At 50.7% G+C, this 24720-nt stretch overlaps 1 protein-coding gene across 1 annotated transcript in view; it reads left to right on the forward strand.

Annotated features, from left to right (window-relative positions):
• Positions 1-23822, forward strand: part of CABLES1 (Cdk5 and Abl enzyme substrate 1) — a 119077-nt gene extending 95255 nt beyond the window's left edge. The window contains exons 7-10 of the mRNA XM_041753429.1: positions 578-681; positions 14872-14978; positions 16173-16380; positions 19477-23822. Of these exons, the coding sequence (XP_041609363.1) occupies positions 578-681; positions 14872-14978; positions 16173-16380; positions 19477-19617 (560 nt within the window). The 3' untranslated portion in view covers positions 19618-23822. The remainder of the gene's footprint in view (positions 1-577; positions 682-14871; positions 14979-16172; positions 16381-19476) is intronic.
• The last annotated feature ends 898 nt before the right edge of the window (positions 23823-24720 follow it).

A 24720-nucleotide genomic window follows, 5' to 3' on the forward strand; every position in this document is an offset into this window, starting at 1 on the left:
CAGCCTTGCCTCATCAAACCTTTGTAAACCTGAATAAGGGAGAAAACTATACAAAGCAGTATTATTTTTATTCTCAGAAAAATTCCAGGGGCACAAGAAGTTCCTCAGACCTGTCCAGGTGCTGAGTCTGGATGCACTGTCCTTATGTTCCTGCCATCTCTGGTCACTTACAGCTGTTTGCCCTGGTGCCTGCTCTGATCTGTGTTTGTACAAGACACGGTAGCCAGCCCAGAAGCATTCACTCTAGAAACCTGCAGCTCACATGGCCGAACTTGAGTTGCTAATTGGATCTACAGGTTTAACTAATGCACAGTTTTGGTGCTACATTTTGTAATCCCAGTGCTCGCTGCATCTTTTGTGCTCTGGGAGGTTTTGTGCTCTCCCAGGTCAGGGGGAGTGATAAATAATTTTCCAAAGTGGAAAAACTGTCCGAATGTTAAGTATTTGGTGATCCCTTGTGCAGGGGACATGCTTCATCAACAAGTGGAGCTATCTCCTGAGGGACAGAACATGCAGTGTGACTTTTTCGGCTCAATTCCCTGGGGCCCCTATTGATTATTTTGTGTATGACCCTCAGGTAGCGACCTGGGAGACTTTATGGACTATGACCCAAATCTCCTGGATGACCCCCAGTGGCCTTGTGGCAAACACAAGCGAGTTCTCATCTTTCCTTCATACATGGTGAGTAGCGGAGGAGAGATGGTCTGTTTGCTCACTCCCTCAGCCTCACCCCTCAGGCCCCTCAGGCATGCCCATCCTAACAGGTGGCTGCTCTCTGGAGTCTAGGGGGCTTGTTCACACACTGCTCAGCCTAGGGAGCTTCTGGAGGCTCCCCAGTGTGGGTTGCTCACAGAGTAACCAGCATGGGCTGGTCCTGGGTTCTTCTGGGCACCTGACCTGCATCAACCGCTTTGCCTACCAGACTAGCTCAGGGACCCTCATCTGAGCTTACACATCTGTAGATGCCCCCACCTCCACCCCAGGGGAGAACCAGTTCCATCAGATTCAGCTCTGTCTGGAGTTCCCTGGTGACTGTAGGCTTCCACGTGCACTCCAAACAAACAATTGGCACTGGGCTCCGAATGACAGAATTATCTTTTGGGAGAGTGAAGGTAGGCCACTGTGGGCGTTAAATGCAAAACCTTTCCTTGCCATTTTTACTTCATGGACTCTTCTTGTTTTTCCCTTTGTGGTAATCTTGGTTTCTGCTTTTGGCTGACCACCATTTCCCACCACTTGGTCTGCCATTTCTCCAGACCCCAGCAGGGCCTGGCTGGGTCCTTGTACTTTCTTGGGGCAGACTTGCCCGGACTGAGCGGCTCGCAGATCTCGGGCAGCTGTGGAGGGCGGGGAGCGCTGGGCTTGTGGGAAACCTGCCTGGCCAGGCCTGCCCCACACAGCATCAGGCAGGAGAGCACTGACCCGGAATGCTCCCACCGCCTCCCTGACGGGCCCTGGGGGGGCAGGGGCGGGCACAACTCAGAACATCCCGCTCCAGTTCCCTTGCTCCTGCCCAGCCCGTGCTGTTCTCAGCAGCCCTGGCCTTGGGAATGAGCACACGGTCCCTTTTTCTCTTCTGGGTTCTTGTGTCTGCAGAGGCCAGAGTGGGATTCCATTTACTCAAAGGGCCCCTGAACGTTCACCCTGAGCTGAGAGTTCTCAGCCTGGGGGATCCACCCTCCAGCCTCTCTTTTTCTTCCCTGAACATTTGGCAAGTGGCTGACACCAAAGAAACACCAGGCGGGACTCAGGTCCTCGCTACTTGCTCCCAGCATATATCCTATTCTCCCATGGCATGCTGAGTCAGAATGAATTACCAAAGGCACTGAGTTTAAAATTGCCCCTGTTTCTCATTCTCCCATCCTCATTCTGTACCTCTTAACTCAAAAAGGAGAACCAGAGCCATTTATAATTTTTTGTCCTGCTCTGTGACCTGTAAAGATTATTTACTTTTACAAAACCAGGGCTTATTCATGTAAGCTAGCACGTAATAAGTATTTAATAAATGACCAGAATCACCACCCTAATGGAAAGGAGGGAGCAACTGAAACGTCATGCCTTGTGTAGGAATAGGATTCTTTATGTTGTTCATTGCTTTATTTACTAAGTAACGGGCAGGAAACTGTGGCTGGGGGAGTCTGAGTGAGACTGTCACCGTTGACAGACAGGAAGTGGGGGCCAAGGCTAGAGCTCCTTCCCTGGTACTCTTCTCACTTGGCCTGTGACTCCCATATCCCTCAGCAGTCAGCGGCAGAACTGCCGATCTCAGGGTAGGACGTGACAATGACTCTTTAGGGCCAACAGTTTAAAACTCCTGTGTGACCAAGAGAATAAGAGAGGGCACTCTTTTTGATCGACTGGGATTTGGCCAGGAGCTCGTCTGTAGGTCATGTTGTGTCTGGTGATAACATTGACTCTCCTTCTGAGGCCTTGTGTCAGGCTGGTGCCAGATCTTATTTTTTTTCTTTAGATGGTTTCACTGTGAGCTTCGAGGTTCTGGGCTGCAGTCTTCGTGTGCATGCCTGTGCACACAGGTAATTTTTCCTCCTTGGACAGTGTGCTAGATGATTTGCCAAGTCAGCATATATGTCCTCTCCTCCTTGCTTTATGTTCCCAACTGGCTCATTTTTCATTTTACCATGTTGAATCTGCAGCCCCTGCTTCCTGTAATAGTACATGTTTTAAAGAATGAAATGGCTTGTGAACTGCATTTTCTGGTCAGTCCCATAAGATGGACATCTCTTCTGGCTGCAGAGATTGGTACTTTGATCAAATATGGGACGTCCACTTTTCAACATTGTTCTCTGTCACTGATATGCATGTCCTGTGTTATTAAGAGCCTCAAACTGGCCCCCGGGAGACTTCTTCTCTAGAAGCAGGCATGGAGTTTAGGGCTGTTTCACATGCAGCTGACTTGCACGAGTAAGTGTGTGGGTTTGGGTTTTGGTTGGTTTGCTTGAAGATACACAATTTGCCCATTCAGCCAGTGTTGACTGAGGCCCTACTATGTGCCAGACCAAGTGCTTCCTTATATGGTGGAGAACAAACCAGCTACTATCCCCATTTTCCTCAGCCTTACAGTGGGTAGAGAAGTCAGACAGTGAACAAGCAGATAAGTCACTATAGTCGTTAGGAGAGGGAAGAAAAGTGGTAGGAGGTTATGGGGGCAGGGTAGGGGGGTGGAGGTGGGAGGTCAGCCTCAAGGAAGGTTTCCCTGAAGAAATGACATTGAAGGTGAGTGTGAGTGGTAAGAAGGAGTAGCCATGCCAGGCCCCAGTGGGAAAGGCCCATGTGCAAGACTCTGTCTTGTGAAGGGATGAAAGAGAGTGAGTGTATAAAATCAGTATTTTTAACAATAAAAGTCACTGTCCTTCCCTCTACACATGTGCACACACACATGCACAAGTGGAGAAGGCAAGCCCATAGACTGATGATCCTGACAGATTTTCCATCCTTGACCACAGGCACCCAGAGCTGTGTTAGTTATAGGTACTAACTACCAAGGTAGACAGATCTACAGGGTTACTTAGGCTGTTGAAAACCTTTGAAGATCTGGGGCCATCTTGGTCTGTGGGTGGGTGGGAGATGAGCCCTCATCATTGGCAGGGTGCTCCTTGCAGACAGATGTCAGGCCTCTGTGAAGTCTGTGCACCCCCAGCTCGTCTGTCCCCCTTCCTGGGGGCTTCCTTTCATGGTCTTTGCTGGAAGATTGGGAGGGAGGCCAGCCAGGAGCCAGGTTTGACTGTATGTGCAGCACTGCCTGCATCCCTTCATACGGGCTGCCAAAGCATGTGGGGTCCTGCTGCCTATGTCTCTTCTCCTTAGGTCACCAGTGCAGCTCGAAGGAGGCCAGCTCAGTGGTGGTCTCAAGCCTGAGAACCAGGGGCTATTGTCCAGGGTTTTGGGGTGTTTTGCTCCTGTGGAATTCCAGGGCCTGAGATGTTCATGTTGCCTCTGCAGAATCAACTCAGAAAGTGATGAGCTAAACCTTTTGTTCTGTCATATCTCCCAGCTACCATTTTTTTTTTCATATTAAGGTGTAATTTATGTATGGCCAAACGTACATGTTTTAAGTGTAGAGCTCCATGAATTTTGTCATCTCTGCTTTAATCAAGAGAGAACATTTCTTTCCCCTTAGAAAGTTCCCTCCTGTTCACCCTGTCCTGCCTCCTATCTGCAGAGGCAGCTGCTGTTCTGACTGTATCACCATAAACTTATTTTGTGTATTTTGGTGCTGGTGCTTTATAAACACAGTCTATGTGCTTCCCCCCCACCGGTGGTCCTCCTTTCACAGAATCTAATATGAGACTCGCTTATGTTGCATGTGTCGGTAGTTTGTTTGTTTGTTTGTTTGTTTTTTAAAGAGCTTCCCCATTCCTTGTATGGATACGCCCCAGTTTGTCTATCTACAGTCCTGTTGATTGACATTTGGGTTTCTAGTGTAGGGATACCATGAATATTGCTGCCATGGGCATTCGTCTACAAGTCTTTTGTGAACATGTATTTTCATTTCTCCTGGGTAGATACACCTAGGAGTGGGCTTTCTGAGTCCTAGTGTTGGCAATATTAATCTGCTAGGATGTAGTTGGATGTGTATTTTCGTTCACATGTGTTCTAAGTATGAGATAAATGGGCCACTCATGGCCACAGTTGCCTTGCCTTCAGAAACGGGAGAGTTCTAGAGGTGAATGTTTCCTTGAGGCCTAGAAAGAAGCCTGTTATGTACAAAGTTCAAGCGGCAACCCTTTACAACTGGCCTTGCATTCATTCAGAGTTAACACTGGTTTTTAACTTTGATCTCTGAGAGTCACTCCCACTATGAGCCACCGTGAAAGGGCAAAGGGGAAATTTTGAAGTTAAAAAAAAAAAAAACAACTTCTGGGTCGGTCTGGAAAGCCAAGTCGCAGCTGCCTCTGTGGTTTTGGCCCTGAAATTTTTAGACGGTGACCACAGAGTAGGAAAGTCTGGTGAGCCTGCTGGCTACACACAGGTTCTCAGAGGGCCAGCGCTTAATGACGGTGTTTCTCGGTGTGGCGAGGGCGGGCCCAAGGCCTCAACTCAGAGCCCGCTGTTTCCTGCCCCATGGGCTGCCTGGCTTGTAATTAAAGTTTCACCAGAAAGTGGTTGTTTATCATTAGAACCTGGCAGCTGAAGTCAGTAGTGGTTTTGTTTGTTCTTCCCCTTTATGGGTGTGGAGAGCAATTAAGACGAGAAAGTAAGCAAAAGAGCTGACTGAGATAATGCCAACACAGTCAACGTTATTTGAATGCATATCTGGATCCTTTTCCTATCCCTCTTGAACCATTTTGACATCAGAAGAAAAACTGACTATACTAATCTTTATGACGTCTATAGATATATAAACCTGGAGAGGACATCTCTTGGATTGATCTTGATAAAGTGTCTATTCGTGTATTAGTATTACGATCTAACTACTCATAGAAAAGCCCCTCCTGGGGTGCCCAGGTGGCTCAGCAGTTTGGCACCTCCCTTCCTCCCAGTGTTGTGATCCTGGAGACCTGGGATCAAGTCCCACGTCCGGCTCCCTGCATGGAGCCTGCTTCTCCTGCTGTGTCTCTGCCTGCCTCTCTCTCTCTCTCTCTCTCTCTCTCTCTCTCTCTGTCTCTCATGAATAAATAAATCTTTGAAAAAAAAAAAGCCCCTCCTTCCTATTCCAGACCTCCCCAGTGTTGTGGGAATATGTCTTAGAACTTTCTCGGCACGGTAGGGATTCTGAGCTGTGAGAAATTGGAAAAATTGGTTAAAGGAAGACTAAGTCAACCTTCTGTATGGTAGGCAGTTGGGCTCTGGTTTCCCTCACATACTTCTCTTCCACTGAAAGCTCTCTTGATGACAGAGGTACTTACCAATCTGCAGGGTGGGTTTATAGAGAGCCCTGGGGCTCTGCCTTGTAAGGCTCCTTCCAGGGCCCTCAGGTTTCACGGTGCTTGAAACTCCTTCAATTCAGGAGACCCTCCTTAGGAAAAGGAAAAGGAAAAGTAACGAGTCATTATGCTAACACCTTTGCTAGGCCTCCTGAGACCTGCTTGAGGGGAAACTCTGCCGGGTACCTGCACAGGAGCTGAGCAGTGGGGCCTTTGAGACCCGTCAGCTTTTGGTGCAACTGTTAAGAATGCCTTTGTAATTGCCCTGTTCCATTGTGGTAGGTTTCGTTTTCTGGCTTTTAGGGTTTTTTGGATTGAGTGTATGTGACAGCTTTATTGGCTGTAATTCACATATCATACAGTTCACTTCTTTAAAGTGTATTGGGGTGCCTGGCTGGCTCAGTCGGTGGAACGTGCTACTCTTGGTCTAGGGGTTGTGAGTCCAAGCCCCACATTGGGCGTGAGCCTACTAAAAATAAGAAATGATAAAGTGTATAATTAAGTGGTTTGTAGAACATTCACAAATTTGTGCAGCCATCACCATAATCAAATTCAGGACATTTTCGTCATCCCAAAGAGAAGTCCCTATGCCCTCAACCCTCCACCCCCTCACCCCATGGCAACTACTCACCTACTTGTCTGTCTTGGTAGACTTGCCCATTCTGGACATTTCATACAAATGGAATCCTACACTATGTGGTCTTTTGTGTCTGGCTTTTACTTACATAATGTTTTCAGGCCAGATGTAGCATGCATCAGTATGGTGGTTTTCTTTTAGTATTTTTTTCTTACAAAAATAATACAAAATCAAATATTAGTTCTACATTTTACCCAACATGCTGTTGCATCTGCTCCCTTTCTATTTATTTGTTTCAGATTTTCAGTGACCATTTTGTGGTCTTTAACATGATACTCCATTCACAGTTCATCAGCTCCTGCTCTGAGGCAACTGCTGAAGAAGCGTGTATTTGGAAGTGTATCCGAATACTGTGTGTGTGTGTGTGTGTGTGTGTGTGTGTGAGAGAGAGAGAGAGAGAGAGAGAGAGAGAGACAGACAGACAGACTGAATTCCAGGCCACATCCACCCAGTGTCCTCTTCAGTGAGTTGAAGACATCTTTCAAAAAGTTTTTCTGTATTACCAGATAAGCATTTGACAAGTTTCTGAAACTGGACCTGCTTTGTGCCTTCTGGCAAATCCACATGGCAGCTTAAACCTGGAGCCAAAGTTGTTTTTCCTGTGTTTCTCTCGATGCTTTGTAAACAATTTCATTTTGGTGAAGAGCTGCTCCCCTCAGGGCAAGGGAGGGAGAGTAAATCTAGGGTTATGGATGTGGAATCCAGTGGGTAGAAATAGCAATAAATGCTGCCCCGGGCTACAGAGGCCCTCCACTCACTCCCACAGTTTTCCTTGTGATTTACTGGCCTCTTGAGGGGAAGGGAAAAATTCATAGAAGAGCTGAGATGCCCATCTGTTTGTGGTTAGGTTAGCTAGATCCAGTGAAGGCCACTGGTCTACCTTAGCAGGCATAGAATATCTGCTTCCCAGTGTCTGGCGGAGCTTGGGGTGCCCATAGATGCGGGGCATCTGTGCAATCAGGCAGGCTAGGTCCCGTGATGCAGTGGCCCTTGGAGCTGGAAGGAGCTGCAGAGAGCACGGCCCATCAGCCCTCCTTCCTTTGGAATGTTCTGCCCCCAGGGGCTCCTGTGACCCAGAGGGGAGCTTTAGCAGTGTCTAGGGCAGAGCCACATCTGTTCAGAGCTGCCTGGGGAGATGTGGAGGGCAGGAGAATAGGGAACAAGGAGGGACTTATCAGGCCCTGAAGCAAAAACACTTCTCTGTTTCTGTGGAAACCAGACCAGCAGCGAGCCCCCCTTCACTCTCCAGCATTGTTATCGGAGTATCTGTACACCACCCCCACCCCCCAGACCGGCCTCCACTCCCTGCCTCACCTACCCCCACCTGAGGCCCTCATTGCACAGCACCATGACTGTGATGTGAGCCAGGTAAGCCCAAGGGCATTTCTCTCGCTGCTATCCTGATAAGTCAATCTTTGTTTTTTTAAAGCAAAAGATACCAGTGTGTCCACAATAGAGGGTAGACTCTTCCAGATAGATGACTAAGTTCTGGTCTTACCGTCTCTTCCTGTCATCTCGAAAGGTAGTTATGGTGTCAGCCCCTCCTGACCTGGCCTCCCATCTCTGATGGGCAGGCCCCTTTCCAAATTGCACCTCTGGACATTCTACGTTCTGGATGGTCTCCCCACAGCCGACCTTCCTCTCTTCCCTTCTATGCAGCTGTGTATACACAGCTTCCTTGTAGGCAGGCAGCTGCAAGAATGTGCGCTCAAGCTACCTCTCATTCCAAGAGTGGAATGGCCGTTCTGCAAAATCACAAGCACCACAGAGAACTGGAGCTAACTGCCTGCCACACCGCCTGGCCCAGCTGTCAGCCTCTGCTGTGGTCTTTAACATGATACTCTACATGGAGCTCTACATCTGGCCTATCCCATGGCCTGGAATTAGGTGGCATTGAAAACATTGGTCACTCAGTCTGTCCCAGGCCAGGAAGGAACCACAGCCTGTTTATTAGCACTTTGATTAATTGTAATGCACACTGACAAAACCTGCGCGTTGAGTCTATATATTAGACTAGTACATAGGAAAGTACATAGGAAATGTAGCACCTTTAATTCATTTTCTAGTATATAGGAAAGTATAGCACCTTTAATTCATTTTTCTCTCAAGCCAGAAGGACTGAGTAACTGGGGGCCCGTAGTAACCCTGTGCATGCAGCTCAGCCTCCAGTGCTACCTCCTTGGCTCATCTCTGTCACTGGAAAGAGGGTTGCTGCCTTCCAGCTGGTTGAGAAGTCCCACCTCTCAAGACGTTGTAAGGTACCTCAAGACAGGACCACACAGGAGAATCATGGCTGCTTATCTTCCAGAGAATAATTGTGAACAGGAACTGGAACAGAGGACAGCAAAGACGATCATCCCCTCTGGAAACTGCCTAATGTGGCGGCCCTGGGCTCAGGGTGATTCAGCCAATACCCAGAGTCTGGGCTGTGCGGGGTCAGTATGGAGCAGTGGGCTCAAGGTGCAGTGGGCGAACAAGGGTCTGGGAGCAGATGGCCCTGACTGGACTCCGAGCAGGTTGTTTTTTTTTTTTTTAAGATTTTATTTATTTATTCATGAGAGAGAGAGAGAGGCAGAGACATAGGCCCCTTGCAGGGAGCCCGATGTGGGACTCAATCCCGGGTCTCCAGGATCACGCCCTGGGCTGAAGCCGGTGTCAAACTGCTAGGCCACCGGGGCTGCCCCAAGCAGCTGAGTTTAAGTAGGACCTGAACAGCCCCACAAATCTCGGGGTGCCTTGCCGCAAGTGATGGGGAAGCCATATGGAGAAACCGAAACACAGAATCCTGAGCGGTTACCCTAAGCACCCCTGCATGGTGGAGCTGGGGTCCGACCTGGGGGTTCTGGCTCTAGGGTTTGTGATTTCCTCCTGCAGACCACAGCTCAGAGAAGCAGAGACAGAAGGAAGACTGAAGAGAGAGCCTTATCCCAGCAAGCACAGGAGGTGGGAAGAGAAGAAAGTGGGAAGTGCTCCCATACTCTGTGGCCAAGGCCAGCAGCACCTGCTGTCTGGGTCAGAGCTGAGGCCAGTGGAGACAGCTAGGATCAGAGCACAGCAAGGCTATGTAGTAGCATCATTATGAGCAAGCACCACTGCCCTGGGATGAATGGTGCCCCTGAAAAACAGGTTGACGTCCTAAGCCCTAGTACCTCAGGTGGCCCTAAACCTGTAGGACTTGATGTCATTACAAAGAGACCCAGAGAGAAGACGGCCATGTGAACAGACACATGGTGAGAACACTAGGTGATGAATGGCAGAGACCGCAGTAATGTGTCTACAAGCCAGGGGATGCCTGGGACCAGAAGCAAGGAGAAAGCAAGGAAGGATTCAGGCCATAATTATAGAGAGAACAGAACCCATCGGACTCCTTGATCTCGGACTCCTGGCCTCCAGAGCTGAAACACTGTAAATTCCTGTTGTTAAAGCCCCGTGGCCTCTGGTACTTGGTTATGGCAGCCACAGGAAACTGATGTGACCACTTTGGCATTATCTCCCTGCCCAAGGTGCTCAGCCTGACCTTTACAATTTACTACCATCCTCCTCCTGTCTTGAGTCTGGAAGGCCTTTCATCGCCCCAGCCTGCCTCACCGCCATTGATGTCAGCAAACCCACTGAGATGATGGCATTGTTGGGCCCCTGCCTCACACACAGTGGCCACAAATTTACAGTAGTCCGTGTTCTCTCCTTCCCCAGGTGCCTCTGGACTTCCCGAAGCAGCCACCCGGGGAGTGCTGGGCCCAGCTCTCCCACATCCCTCCTATGCCTTCCTCCAACAGAGCCCCTCCCTCTGCCACACTGCCCTGAAGGCTGCCCACCCCCTGGGGGTCAGGAAATGGGCCTTGATAGAGATGGAGATCTGCAGAGATTACCCCACCCAAAAATGTACCATATCTATTTTAGAAAAGACCCAAAGAGTAGCCCAGTTAAAGCCAAATAAGTGGAGGATGAGCCCAGTGAAAGCCAAATAAGTGGAGGATGCCAGCAGGCTTTCTACTCCATGCTGGGAGCAGTGGCAAGGACATGACCACAAGGCTGGAAAGTCCACATAGGGAGCGTGATGCAATGTAACCCTGGAAGGCAGGGCTCTGCCCCCGAGAAGATGAATTCGAGGGCTTGGCTCTCCCTGTAGCTGGCGTGTGCTGTCCTCACTGGGGCCAGGTGCTCAGTGTCTGCTCACTGGCCCCCTTCTGGCCCCCCCCCCCCCCCCCAGGACCAGCCTGGAAATAAATGTATGTGTCCACTGCTCTCAGGAAAAGTAGGCCCCGGCTCTTAACCCAAGAGCTAGGACAGGGTTGCTTGTGAAAACAAGAGTCTCTCCTTCAAGGCCTGAGTCCAGGGTTGCCGGCTAAGCAGGATTTAGTGTTTGTGAAGTCATTCTGAAATTCGAACTGGACAGGAAGTGGTGTGTGAGGTTCCTCTGGGGTAAGACTTGGTGCCCTGATGGGCCTTCCTGCCCACAGACCCTCCCCATGGGCTCTGCCTTTACCCTATGTCTTCCCAGGTGAGATTTGCTTATGACGGCAATCCGCACCATCAGGGAAAGGAGTGCGTGCCTCCTCAGTTATGGTTCCATGGTGGAAGAATGGCATCCATGCAAACTAGTTTACAGAGGAAGGGGTTTAGCATGGGATACTCAACAACTTATGGAGGCACTGGAAAGGCTGACCACACAGCCTAAGTTGGGGTTTCAGGGATGATCCCAGACCCACACTGCAGAGCCAGGCCTCCCCTCACCTCTTCCTTGATCAGGGCCCACGTTGCTGGTTGGGAACATAGAGTGGCTGCCAGTGTCAGACCTGGTGCTGCCACTGCCACCCTCGAGTGCCTCTACTGGTGAAATGGGCACCCAGGCAGGACTCCTGGACTCCTGCCGACACTTGGCAGAACAGAAGCATGGCTTCCGCATTATGGTGCCCTCTTGGGCTGGTGCATTGATGGAAGGAATTGGAATCGTATTTGGAATCCCAGCTGCAAAGGAGTCAAGAAGTACAGCCAAGTGGGTCCTGTTTGGGGGGGGGGGGGTGTCGGATATCCGGACCACTGCGTATAATGCAGCTGAATCGCTGAGGAGTGCCCCGACAGCCAGGGCTTTAGGGAAGCCGGTCCAGCAGGAGGTGGCTCCAAGCTCAAGCGTGGATGGGTGCTGCCGGGTGAGGAGACCCAGGTGCGGGGAAAGTCTCCTGGGAAACATCACGATGTGGATCCAGGGCCCCACCCTCGCATGCTGACTCGCCGCGCCTGGAGCAGAGCCCGGATTTCTGCCATCTCCCATTTCCATGCTCTTGATAAAATTCTCCAGTGTCCTTTAGGTACATCATGTTCTTGTTCAAGCTTCAGGAAAACCCCCTGAAGCAGCCTCGCCAGGTGTTCTTCCTAGTTTCAGGGAGGGGAAGCTGAATCCTCAGGAGGTTGAGTATCTTTCCTGGAGTTGCCACGTGGCTGGAGGCAGAGCCGCTGACAGCAGTCAGCCCTTCCTACCTGCTGCCGCTCTCGAGTTATCTCCACTGCTCATTTTAGCCTGATGAATGGAACTGCACTGAGGCAGTACATGTGGCGAGCTGGGAGACCCGGCTCCAGTGCCGGCCCCGCCCCGTCACCCCTCTGAGCCTCTGCTTCCATACCCGTGAGACGAGGTGGCTAGCACACACCTGCAGGCTTCTCTTCTGGCAGTGGGAAAGCAGAGCTGCTGTGGTTGCCACAAGGAAGGCTCCAGACCACCCTTCCCAGTACAGGATATCCTTGCTTGGGGCTCACAGGGCTTCAGTCTCCAACAAGAGCTGGCGAGGGTTTTCTTGAGACTTTGATCCACCAAGGAAGAGCAGGAGAGGCTGGCTCTGGGAGTTAGGGATGCCTGGTGTGGGGCAGAAGAGAGGGAGGGAGGGCTGGGTATTTAGGAAACAGAAGTAGTAGCTGATGGGCCAGTGGGCCCAGCATGAGGTAACGGTGTTAGATGTAGTTCCCCATTCTGCTGCCTGTTTCCTAAATGAAAAATCTTACATCCTGTTCAACCCGGAGGAGACGTCTGTTTGGGATGATAAACGCATCTTGGAGGGCTGCCACAGGGGAAGCATCCACTCTGCCAGACATTGAGTGGCCTCCATAAGGTCCCATACTTCCCTCCTCTTGCTGCCCAGCAAAACGTCACTACACACAAGTGTGTGCCTGCATCTGTTTGCACCCTGGTGCCACACTGCCACTTATTTGTTCCTTGCCAGCACTTCACAGGTGCATAGAGTGGCTACCAGAACCAGCATGTCCTGGGCCACCTAAGGGAGAGCCTTCTTGATTGGGCCAGAAAGACAAGGTACCACAGAACTCTTGGCATTGCACTGAGTCTGTTTTCACCCAGAATTTGAGAAAGTTCCATAGGAATTTGGTGGAACCATTTGAGTTCATCTTGCTATGGTTTGCCTTTACTTGCCAAGCTGTTACAAAGGTGCTGCTAATATCAATGTGAATTTGGATGTGCTGGCTCTTTGTCTCCTCTCCGTTACTAACGGACACCAGAGGCCTTCCACGTGCCTGTACAGCCAAGCATCTTCTGAATGGAGGTGTTTACAGATAGCTACCCACTTGTGCAGGAGCCCTGGAGGAAAGCGGTGATGCCTCCACTAGAAGAGGCCAGGCCACAGCAGCCGTCCACGGGACTGTTCCCTACCCAGCAGAATCCAAACTTGCTCTTTTCTCGGGCTCTGCCTGGTGAATATCACTGCCTACAGTCAGCCAGAGAGGCATCAGGCATCCTTGTTGCTCTTCGAAAGTAGGATCCTGAGGAGGAGAAGTGAGGCTAACCTGGTGAGATCCAGCCAGAGACTGTTACGTTCAGAGTTGATAGCATACGGCACAGACCGACCAGGAAGACCCAGGTCCTCAGAAGGACCTCGAACGAACCAGTCTTTAAGGATGGATAGGATTAAAAAGGGGGAGGGGGAGGGCATCTGACTGGCTCAGGCTGTGGAGCCTGCAACTCTTGATCTTGGGGTTGTGAGTTCAAGCCCCGCATTGGGTGAAAGCCTACTAAATAAAGGAGAGGGGAAGAGGAAGAAACCCAAGGTTTCCAGGATTGTTAACAGTAGCTGACACCATGTACACATGATGGAAGATTATCCAGCCATTAGAAGGAAGGGAATTCTGGGCAGCCCGGGTGGCTCAGTGGTTTAGTGCTGCCTTCAGCCCAGAGCCTGATCCCGGGGATCAGGGATTGAGTCCCACGTCAAGCTCCCTGCATGGAGCCTGCTTCTGCCTCTGCCTCTGCCTCTCTCTCTCTCTCTCTCTCTCTCTCTCTCTGTCTCTCAAATAAATAAAATCTTAAAAAAAAAAAAAAGAATTCTGACACATGCTACACTGTGGTTGAACGTGGAGAACATTGTGCTGAGTGAAACAAGCCAGCCACAAAAGGACATACTGTATGATTCCACTTGGATGAGAGACCTAGAGAAGTCAGAGACTGCAAGCAGAATGGTGCTTGCGAGTGAGAGGTGGGGTGGGGGGGAACAGGGAGCTGTTGAGTGGGGACAGAGTGATGAAAGTTCTGCAGATGGATGATGGTGATGGCCACACAGCATGAATCGACTTCATGCCACTGAACTGGATACTTTAAATGGTAAATTTTATGTGGTGTATGTTTTCCCACAACTAGAAAAATAATAGCTAACATTTATCAAGTGCTTGCTGTATGCCAAGTGCTGCTCAGAGCACTTCTGTAGTTCTCAAAATAGCCACGTGAAGGTAGACACTGTTAGCTGTTCTCATTTTACAGATGGGGAGCCTGATGTGTGGGGTCATTAAATAAGTGTCCCAGGGTCAGATGACTCACGATGGTCACATGTGGATTGAACCCTCAGGTGTGCAGATGCACACCCCATGCCCTCACCCCTGTGCTGAGTAACAGACTGAGGCACAGGACCTGCAGGAGGGACCGGAGGCTGCTGTTTCCAGATGTCACCCAGTCCTGCCGTAGCAGGGATTCGTGTTCTCTCTGCCTCCAGAAGCCATGTGCTGTTCAGATGCTCAGGCTCAGTGGGGCCCTTGATGTGGCTCTCTTCCAGGCTCCCCATTGCTCGGTGGTGTCCGAGATTGTCGTTGGCCATAATATACATGTAACCGTTCACCCAAGATCCCTATATATTAAAGAGTGACCCAGGGTATACCTGGGTGGCTCAGTCAGTTCAACGTTTGGCTCGGGTCTACCCTGAGATCATGACCCACGTCCAGCTCCCTGCTCAGCGGAGTCTCTGCTTCTCCCTCTCCCTTTGCCCTCCCCACCCCAGGCTTGTGTTTTTGTCTCTTTCAATTAAATAAAATCTTTAAAAACTTTAAGAGTGACCCAAGTTGTCCAATCTGTTACAGACCACAGTAATAGACTATGTGAAGCCCTCAGATCTCAAGAAGGACATGAATGAGACCTTCAAGGAGAAGTTTCCCCACATTAAGTTAACACTCAGCAAGATAAGGAGGTAGGTGAGGATCAACATCCACTTGAACTTTCCAAACCCTTTCCTGGTGTGCATTAAGCTCGTGCTTTGTATGGCTGGTTCCTCCTGTAGTTCCAGGGAAATCATTTACACAGGTGTGTGCAGCAAGATGAGGCTCATCCGATGCTGGTGGATGCTTGCCTGCATGAGTGAGAGCCAAGGAAGAAGGACAGAAGACCGAGCTCTTGACATGAGTTAGTTGACAGGGGTCTGGGGGGAGCTTCCTTAAGTGAAAGAATAATTACTTCATACTGTCTGAGGCTTAACAGTTCAGTAAGGGTTATGTTACAGAAAACTCATTCTCTGCTTTCTCAAATGTAGACAAAACAGAAAACGGTTGGTTGGATAACATTTGAGATAATTCTTCACCCACAGTCATTCACCCAAGAGTTGACAGCCACACCTTACCTTTAAGCATTTGGCAAAACAAAGCAAAATCAGACCCATCTTTTCCCTGTAGCTGATTGGATTGACTTCGTGGTGACCCACATGTGCCAGCCTGGAGAGAAGTCTGGGGTTGTGTGTGTACACCAGGACAGATTTTCAGTGCATGTAGTGATGGAGGCTAGACTATGCGCCAACACGGCGTTGGAGTAGGTGCCAATATTTACATGCTGTGTATTCCAATACTGACTTGATTCTGGCATGTTCCAAGCCAGAGAAGTGTGAGAAAAGTGATATATTCACACTTTGTCCATTTGCTGGGTAGCATTCCTAAGTACACTGGCTGTTTTGCTGTTAGCCTAACCCCTCTTCTGTCACAGTTTCTGAACATGACGGATACTCAGCAGAGTTGACACCAAGCACCTAATTTAAATCTATAGGTGTCTCTCTGGAATGATCATAATTCCCCTCTGCAATTTCCCTCTTTTCCCTTGGACAGCTTTACTTCTAGTTTCTAGAGACCCTCAGACACCACCTGGATTCAGTGTGGTCTTCTGTGTCCTTGTTGACATGGTCAGTACAGTTTCACCAACAGAGAAGAGCCCTAGCAACTTAAGTCTGTTGCCCACGTATAAAGGAAATTTACCCCTTGGGATTTAGTCCCATTCCACGTCACCCTTCTGGGAATGAGAAAAAGGAAATGCTTTCGGGATGCACTAGTCTTTTTTTTCTTTGGGGTCCTCTGAAACTCCCGAGTTCTAATAATGTTCCTTTCTTCCTGTCTTTCTATAGTCTGAAGCGAGAGATGCGGAAGCTTGCCCAGGAGGACTGTGGCTTTGAGGAGCCCACAGTGGCCATGGCCTTTGTCTATTTTGAGAAGCTCGCCCTCAAGGGAAAGCTAAACAAACAGAACCGGAAGCTTTGTGCCGGAGCATGTGTACTATTAGCAGCCAAAATCGGAAGTGACCTCAAAAAACATGAAGTCAAGCATTTAATTGACGTAAGTGACCTGAGTCCTGTTGCCTGAGGAAGCATGTGGGAAGAGCCTGGTTGGTGATCCTGCCCAGGAGAATTGCTAGTACCCACTGAGAGACCAGGGCTGTGAAGTCATCCTGCAGTGCAGGTCAGGCCCCACATCTCAGGCTGCTCTAGAACAGAGGGATGATCCACTTTGACAAGACCGAAGATCCCCAGTATTGGGTCAGGCCATAAAAATCCATTTTCAGACACCCTGAGGGGTGAAATTACTCTCAAGCCACAGAAGCCACTGCAGTGGGAAGGGGACAGGGGCTTGTGGGCAGTGTGACCACAGAATGTCCGTCAGACACATTGACTCAACAGACCTTGGCTTCCTTTGGCCTTAGTTGTCTCTTCTTTAAGGAAGGGCATGGGTTTGATTGAGTGGTACCTCTTCCTTTTAAAGGAGAGCCCCATCAAAGCAAGGAAACCCAGATCTTGGGTGCAAAATGCCTGTTTTGAAATATACTGTATTCGTAGAAAACTTGAGATGCAATAAAACCAACAGATCAGGTGACAGTTGCCATTGAAAAGATAGCTTCCTATCACGGTTCCCAAGAGAAGTGGCTTAGCTCAGTCTGCTGAGCAAAATCACATTGACAGGGTGGCTTCAACAGCAGACATTGACTTCTCACAGTTCTGGAGGCCCGGAGTCCAGGATCAGGGTGCTGGCGGCTTCGGGTCCTGGCAAGAGTGCTCTCCTTGGCTTGTATGTAGATGGCCTCCTTTCATTGTGTCCTCACGTAGCAGGGAAAGAGATAGGCTCTCTGCTCTCCTCTAATGGCACTCATCACATTGTGAGGACTGCACTCATCAGCTCCTCAACCTGACCACATCCCGGAGCCCCCCAGTTAATATCTTGTTGGAGGATAGGATTGATGGGGACACCAAACCATGGGGAGCCATGTGGGGAAGTACTGTGGTTGGTCGTGAGGCAGAGGAAGAAGGGGGAACTGTGGGCTGGATGGAGCCTCCTGTTTCCATGGGAAGGAACAGGCAAGGCAGGGTAAGTGGGCTTCAGACTGGCTAGCTAGAATCATTCCAGTTGACTCTGGGGCAGAGGAGCTGTCCTTACTGGTTCCCCTGGCCCTGTGTGAAACATTTGGGCAGGTGGAGAGTGGTCTGGAGTGTGAGAAGGGGATTGAGGAGATGGTTGAGGTATGTCTGGGCCTTGGATGGGTTGGTTTTGCATACAAAAGATGTACCCACGAGTAGTTGGCTGGTCCTAGAAGGGGGGTGGGGGCGCCCTCTTGGGTCTGCAAGGCCCCAGATGGCCAAGCGTCAGAATACAGAAGCTACAAGTTGTGGTCACTGCGATACCCTGTGGGCTAGTTGTGCGGCTAGATCAGGGGCACGGGAGGAAGAGCAGAAAGGGAGCTAATGTAGGTACTTCCCACCTAAGAGCATTCTTTTTGCTTTATCATTTTTATTTAAAGTTTACAGTTCAGGGGATCCCTGGGTGGCTCAGCGGTTGAGTGTCTGCCTTTGGTTCAGGGCATGATCCTGGGGTCCCGGGATCGAGTTCCCCATCGGGCTCCCTGCATGGAGCCTGCTTCTCCCTCTGCCTGTGTCTCTGCCCACCCCCACCCCACCCCTGTCTCTCATGAATAAATAAAATCTTTAAAAAAAAAGAAAGTTTACAGTCCACTGATATTAAGTGCATTCATATTGTTGTGTGGCCATCACCACTGTCTGTCTCCAGAACTTTTTCATCTTGCCCAACTGAAACTCTGACCCTCTTCACCACTAATACTCCTTTCCCTCTCACCTCCCAGGCCTTGGCCACCATTCCTTCCATCTCTGAGTATGACTTCGGCTGTCTTGCATAAGTGGAATCATAAACTATTTGTCTTTTGTGACTGGCTTGTTTTTCTTAGCATTATGTCTTCAACATGTGTCAGAATTTCCTTTTTAAGGCTGACTATGTATAGTCCACATTTTGTTTATCCATTCATCCATCGATGGAAGAAAGTGTTAAGTCAGTGCTTTACTTTTCTTTTCTTTTCTTTTTTTGCTTTACTGTTTCTAAGAAATGGTGCATAATTGTCTAGCTTGTAGAGTATATACTTCTAGGAACATGGAGGGCATCTTTGGTTATCAGATCTGAGCGGAGAATCAACAGGTTTACATAGATACTCCCTGAACTAATCTTTACAAGCACGGTGTTAACACACATGTAATTGTAGTTGAGTAACATACTGTCCAGCAAAAGCTGATAGTGTCCATGCAGAACGTACAGTTCCAGGCAATGGTTTGACATTTGCAGTAGCAATTAACCTGACTCGAGGTCCCATCCTAGTTAAACAGTCTGAACGTGGCCACTAATGTCTCTGCTGGGGAGTTGTTTTTATTAAGCCAAAGCAGAATGTGCCCTGGCGAAAACAAGGCCTTTCCTACCCACCTTCCCGCCAGGTTCTTCTTCTCTACCTCTGCAGCCCTCACAGCTGGGTGGAGTGAGAGGCAGTGCCCGAGGCGAGCCTCAGGCATGAGCTGAACACAGCTGTGTGCTCAGGCCATCCACACCAACACTCCCCAGCTGTACGACGCCCTGAACATGAGGTGATCTCAGCAGGCCTTGGGTGCTCGTGTGAAATGAAAGGACCAAACTACACAGTCAGCTCACCTAATCCTGAGCTTATCACATGGTCACTACTGTCGTAGGCGATTTGCTGTCTTTTTAGTCTTCTCTCCAAGCCTCTACTTGAAACAGGTGTTGAGTTTGGAGCTCAGCATTGCAGTTTACACCCCATGTTTTCTCTCATCTGTGAAGTGGGCATAAAAGTAGCATTGACCTTGCAGGATCATTGAGAGTAGTAAATGGAGTGATGGGATGGATGTTGGGCTCCAGGCAGACCGTGGGTCTTGGGGGCGGTTGGATTCCTTCTCCACTAGGTCTGAGACCAGGAAGTACAGCTGATGGGCCGCTCCCCCCGCCCCGCCCCTTCGGCTGCATTCCTGCCCATAATGGGTTTCTCTGTAAACACTCCTTGGTGGGTGGATAGAGAGCTTACACGAGCAGAAGCCTAGGATTTTGATTTCAATGCTAAAATGTTCTTGGTTTCCTTTCATTCTGTTGCAGAAACTGGAAGAGAAGTTCCGGCTGAATAGACGAGAACTGATTGCCTTTGAATTCCCAGTGTTAGTGGCCTTGGAGTTTGCTCTTCATCTGCCAGAGCACGAAGTCATGCCCCATTACAGACGCCTGATCCAGAGCTCCTAGCACAGGCCCCAAGGACGGGTAGGGACCGCTTCCTCTGAGCTTGTGGAGCAGCACTTACTACTGGAAATGCAGAAACAGAACTCGACATACCAACCTGTTTTCCTCTCAACATGTCTTTGTGGAGAAGCAGTACCGGAAACTTTTCAGGAAGTCCTGGTCTGGCTAGCCGGCATGAGCCGTGAGCGGGTGATTACGCGGCAGCTGAAGGGGAGACCCGTGCAGGAGGTGGCCAAGGGCCTTTCAGCTTTCACCTGGCTGGCATTCCCAGCTGTCCCCGCCCTGCTGGTCTTCTGGGCACAAACAGACCTCGCAAGCATGGTCCATGGTCTCCCCTGCAGACCTGGCCCCACGCAAGAGAGCAGAGTTCTAAAGCAGAAAGGAAGAGAATTTACAGTGGCTGGGGGAAGCTTTTAAAGGATACCCTTACTGTGTCAAAACAGTTTGCCAATCTGTTTTTGTCTCCGCTCTTAGAGGTGTGCGCACACACCCAGGAGGGAAGGAGGCGTGAGAGTGTGAGAATGTGTGTGTCAGCTGCCACCTGCCAGAGCACGGACCTCTGCCTGGGGGCGAGAACCAGCCCGACCTTCAGCAGTTCTAGACCATCTCTGGGCAACTGCCCCTCTCTCTCTACCAGATTGTCTGACATCCTCCGCCCTTAGGAAATGCCATAGTTTCTGTTACTGCTCCTACCACCAATGGGACAAAGAGGACGAGTCCTCGATGCTGGACAGGCCACATGGAAAGGCATGAAGTGTGGCACTCTATGCCTTTCCGAGGCCGCACCGCGTGCTTATGGTTGACCTTCGCACTTTCCCGCTGCGGAGACGGCTGGGGCTGCTCCGCGGTGTGTATCCTGTGCTCTATGTTAGAGTGCATAATAAGCACATTGATTGTGCTCGCTCTATATACATGTTTTCTAGAAATCCAGAGTAGGTGGGAGACATATGATTGGTGTTTGGAGGCGTCTGACCGCTGGGACAGACTGCATCTGAAGCTGAGGTTCGGTGGACGGGAGAGGCAGCAACTTCTCATCGCCCCGTCCACTGTCTGTGCAGAACTTCCGCTATAACTCGTCCTGCCTGGCTGGCACGTCAGGGGTCCCGGGGCACGTCACAGCCACAAGAGCTGTGCCTGCTGGACTTCACTGGACAGGAGGAGGCCCGGGTGCCCGTAGAAAGAAAATTAAAATATTTTGTTTCTATATACATGTATGTGTATGTGTAGACACACATGTCACCGGTCACCCCTTGCCCAGGATTACTGATCGCTGTGCCACCATCCCCACTTGCACACAGATGGGAGCTCCTCACATCAGCTCAGAGAGCAGGTGACAGGGAAGCCGAGCACGCGGCTTTAGTTAGCGGAGCCGGAAAGAATCCCGACAGTGGCACAGGATGGAGGGATTTAAGGAACAGCTGGGGAAGGAACAGATTACTCCCCTTCCCCAGACTCCTAGATTTCAACCAAATTCAGTACTAAATATTTTGCTAACAAGTATCCTGGGCTGGATTCAGTTTTAAGACCATGATTTTGTTGGGGGCCATGATGAACACGACCTCTAAGTCAACTGACATTTAAGGGGAGGGGTGCCAACTGTTGCTGAGGCGTAGTGTTCAGAGCGTCTCTACCGCCTGAACTAAACATGCCATTGACCTTCCTGTCCTGGTGGCTGGCACATGCTGCCCTGATGAGCCACCCCAGGGTCGCAGCCTGCTCAGCTGCCCAGGGAGTGCCTGGCAGATGGGAAGCCTTTATGAGGAGCAAGGCCACTGGCATCTAGGAACTGCCCACAGAGCTCCCCACTGTCCATCTGTCTTGAATCTCCTGCCAAGCTCAGGGGGACATCTGGTGGGTGACCCGTGCCACCAGGGTCCTTCCTGTGTTTCAGAAATCAAGCTAATGTTCTTGAATTTGGGGCTGTTTGGTTTTTAGCATTTATCAAGATGAACTTAAGTTGTTGGTCCATTATTTTAAAAAAAACAAACTAATTTTAAACTATTTTGGCCTGTGGATTTGTTGAGTTGGGGAATTTTATTGGTTTTAATTTAGTCGGGAGAGGGCTCAGAATGAAAGATTTTGTTAAGAGGCTGCTTTTGCTTGTCCTTAACGTGGGCTTTCTAAAGGTGGGGGAGGATGAGACGGAGGGTAGGGGACGAAGCCCACTGCCAGGGCCACCCCTGTGAAGTGCGCCCCACACACTGCTCTAGCCTTGGGGCCTTGACAAGGAGTCAAGGAGCCTGAGCCTGTGTGGAGAGGAAGCGGGCCACTTGGCAGACTGTTCTAGAAGACCTTGAGGCTCTGCCCTTTTCACCCTCCACCACAAGGGGCAGCTTCAGCCCCCCCTGCCAGTCCCACTTCTTCAGACCCGCCCTGAAGCCTCCCCAGCTCTCCCCGTGCACACACGTCTGTGGGGAAGCCCTGCCTGGCCACGTGCCCCACAGGATGGCACTAGCGGCTCTGCCTGACTCGGTTTCCCCACATTGGACTTGTCAGGCATGACTATTAAGAGACGGATACCAACCAAGCAGACAGGCTAGTGCAGCCCCGTGGGGAGGAAGTGGCTGCTGCCGCCCTGTCCCAGTGTAGCTGCCCCGGGGCCTGGGCCTGCACAGGCACAACAGAGGTCACCACTTTCCCTCCATCATCCCCCTTCCCGCCCCCCGTCAAACCTACACAACGGGAACATACCAACTGCAAAGCTGTTCATTTTTATGTCTTTTTCCTTGTTTTTAACTAAGAATTCCCCTAACTGCAGTTGGCGTGGTCTTCACCCAGTGGGCCCATTTTGGGGTGGCCCCTTACTGCACATGAGCCCCTCCGTACTAGAGGCCCTGCCCTGCAGATGCGGCAGCAGGTGATGCTGGAGACTCCTGCCCTCCTCCTTACTCTGTCCCCTCATTCTCCCAACAGCAAGAAATAAAACTATTTGCAGCCCCTGCTGCCGAATTGTTCTTTCTCAGACATTTCCAGCTCCAGCTCTCCCTCCAGCCTCCCCCTCCGCTGCCTCCACAACCCATCCGAGCCTGAGGCCACCTTGCCCCCCTTGCAATCTGCCTCTTTACAGTCCTGTTGTGGGTGCATTGACTGCATTGACGGGGGAAGGCTTCGAAGACAGCTTGTGAGGGGGCGGCCTGAGGGCCTCTTCGGGGCCGTGCGGTCAGGGACAGCAGGGCCAGGTAGGAGAGCGCTGGCAGCCGGAGAAGGGAGGAAACCTCATGACTATAGACCCGGAGTCCTGTGTCCTCAACACCAACTTAAAAGGTGGCTTCCAGGAGTGCAACTGTGAGGCACAACTGAAGTAAAAAGCTATTATAAAAGAAATAATCGGTGAAAGGAATGGTCTTCTTGCTGCCAGGGGAACTCCCTGCAGAAGGCGCAAGTGCTGGCTCAGAGCCCCCGCCCCATAAAGGACCATTCAGACTCCTAAATAGATATTCCAGAAATTCTGCAAACAAGCCTGGTTGCAGCAGGAAAGCAGGCCTGGCGAGGATGGCACTTCCTCTCTGCCCTCGCCCGCTGCCATCTTTCTACTCCAGGTGTGGTCCGGGCACCAGCAGCACCCGGGGGCTTGTTACAGATGTGGAATTCGCATCTTAAGATCTCATGAAGATTTGTGTACACTAAGATCTCAGAGGGACTGTTCCTCTGATAAGCACAGGAAATAAAGTTCTTTGTCTACAAAGACTAACCACTCATAGAGTTGTCTAAAATCGAAAAAACAAATGCAGAGATACTGTAGATGGTTTTTAATACCAAAAACAAAAGAACAGCACCAGGCTCTCACCGAAAGGTAGTTTCGACTGTCAGGTTATGTAGCCACTGCCCCTAACATTTTCCGGATGCACGTGGTCAGATTTAAACCGGACTGCGCTACAGCTCACATGCTGCAAATCCCAGCGGGCTCACCGTGGATGGCCTCATCCAGGGTTGGCCAGGGTCACCGTTCAGGTGAGGCCTGTGTCCCAGGGTGGAGGATTGCAGTGGTGGAGGGTCAGGGCTGCTGAGGGTGCTGGAGCAGGGGTCCCCTCTAGTATGACTGCGGGCTGCACGCACACAACCTTGGCAACCTCCTGGAGGAGCAGACTTCTCAGTTTGCTTTTTCAGTGGGGTCCACCTACCACATTAGGATTTTATTTGAGGGCAGCCCGGGTGGCTCAGCAGTTTAGCGCCGCCTTCGGCCCTGAAGTCCCAGGATGGAGTCCCGCATCGGGCTCCCTGCATGGAACCTGCTTCTCCCTCTGCCTGTGTCTCTGCCTGCGTCTCTCTCTCTGTCTCTCTCTCTCCTCTCTCTCTGTCTCTCATGAATAAATAAATAAAAACTTAAAAATTTTTTTAAAAAAGGATTTTGAGAGAGGGAGCACACAAAATGCAGGGAAGGGCAGACGGAGAAGCGGACTCCATGGAGCAGGGAGCCCCACTTGGGGCTTGATCCCAGGACCCTGGGGTCATGACCCGAGCCAACACACCGACTGGCACCCCTACCTACCATTTAAAAATATATCTTATGTTGGATTCTGTGTGTGTCAACAGGGACTCCCAGGCCTGCCCGGGAGGGGCTTCCAGAGCTTGAGGAAGGAGCCCTGGGGGTGGGTAGAAGTCCTCTTTGCCAGGTGCCAGGATCCTCGTCTCCAAGGGAGCTCTGAGTGCAGAAGCTAGAAAGGGCAGTGCCAGGGGTGGGCCAGATTCCCCCGCATGGGCCAAGGCAACCGGCTGGCAGTTGCTACTCAGGTCAGTCGGGTGCACAGGGGCAGGCCAAGTTAGAGCCGTTGTTTGGTCCTAGGAGTAAAGGCCAAGAAGACCAAGAAGATGGACAGACAAATCCAGGCCACTGGACCAGGGCGCCTGGCCAGGTTGGGGAGAAGCCAGAGCCGTGACCTGTGGTAGGAAGGCCACCCCTTGGACGGGAGGGCTGGTGGGCAGCCGGGGGGCCGCGTGTTCACCGAGGAGATAGCACACGCCCCAGCTGTGCTGCACACTCAGAGCGCGAGTTCTCCCGGGGCCCTTACACGAACTGCACAGTTAGGGATCACGGCTCCCATTTCAGAGCCTAAGATGCAGCCTCTGAGAATCACCTCCCCAGGAGCTCACAGTTACAGAGTGGTA

Source organism: Vulpes lagopus, chromosome 1 (genome assembly GCF_018345385.1).
Source record: "Vulpes lagopus strain Blue_001 chromosome 1, ASM1834538v1, whole genome shotgun sequence".
NCBI lineage: Eukaryota > Metazoa > Chordata > Mammalia > Carnivora > Canidae > Vulpes > Vulpes lagopus.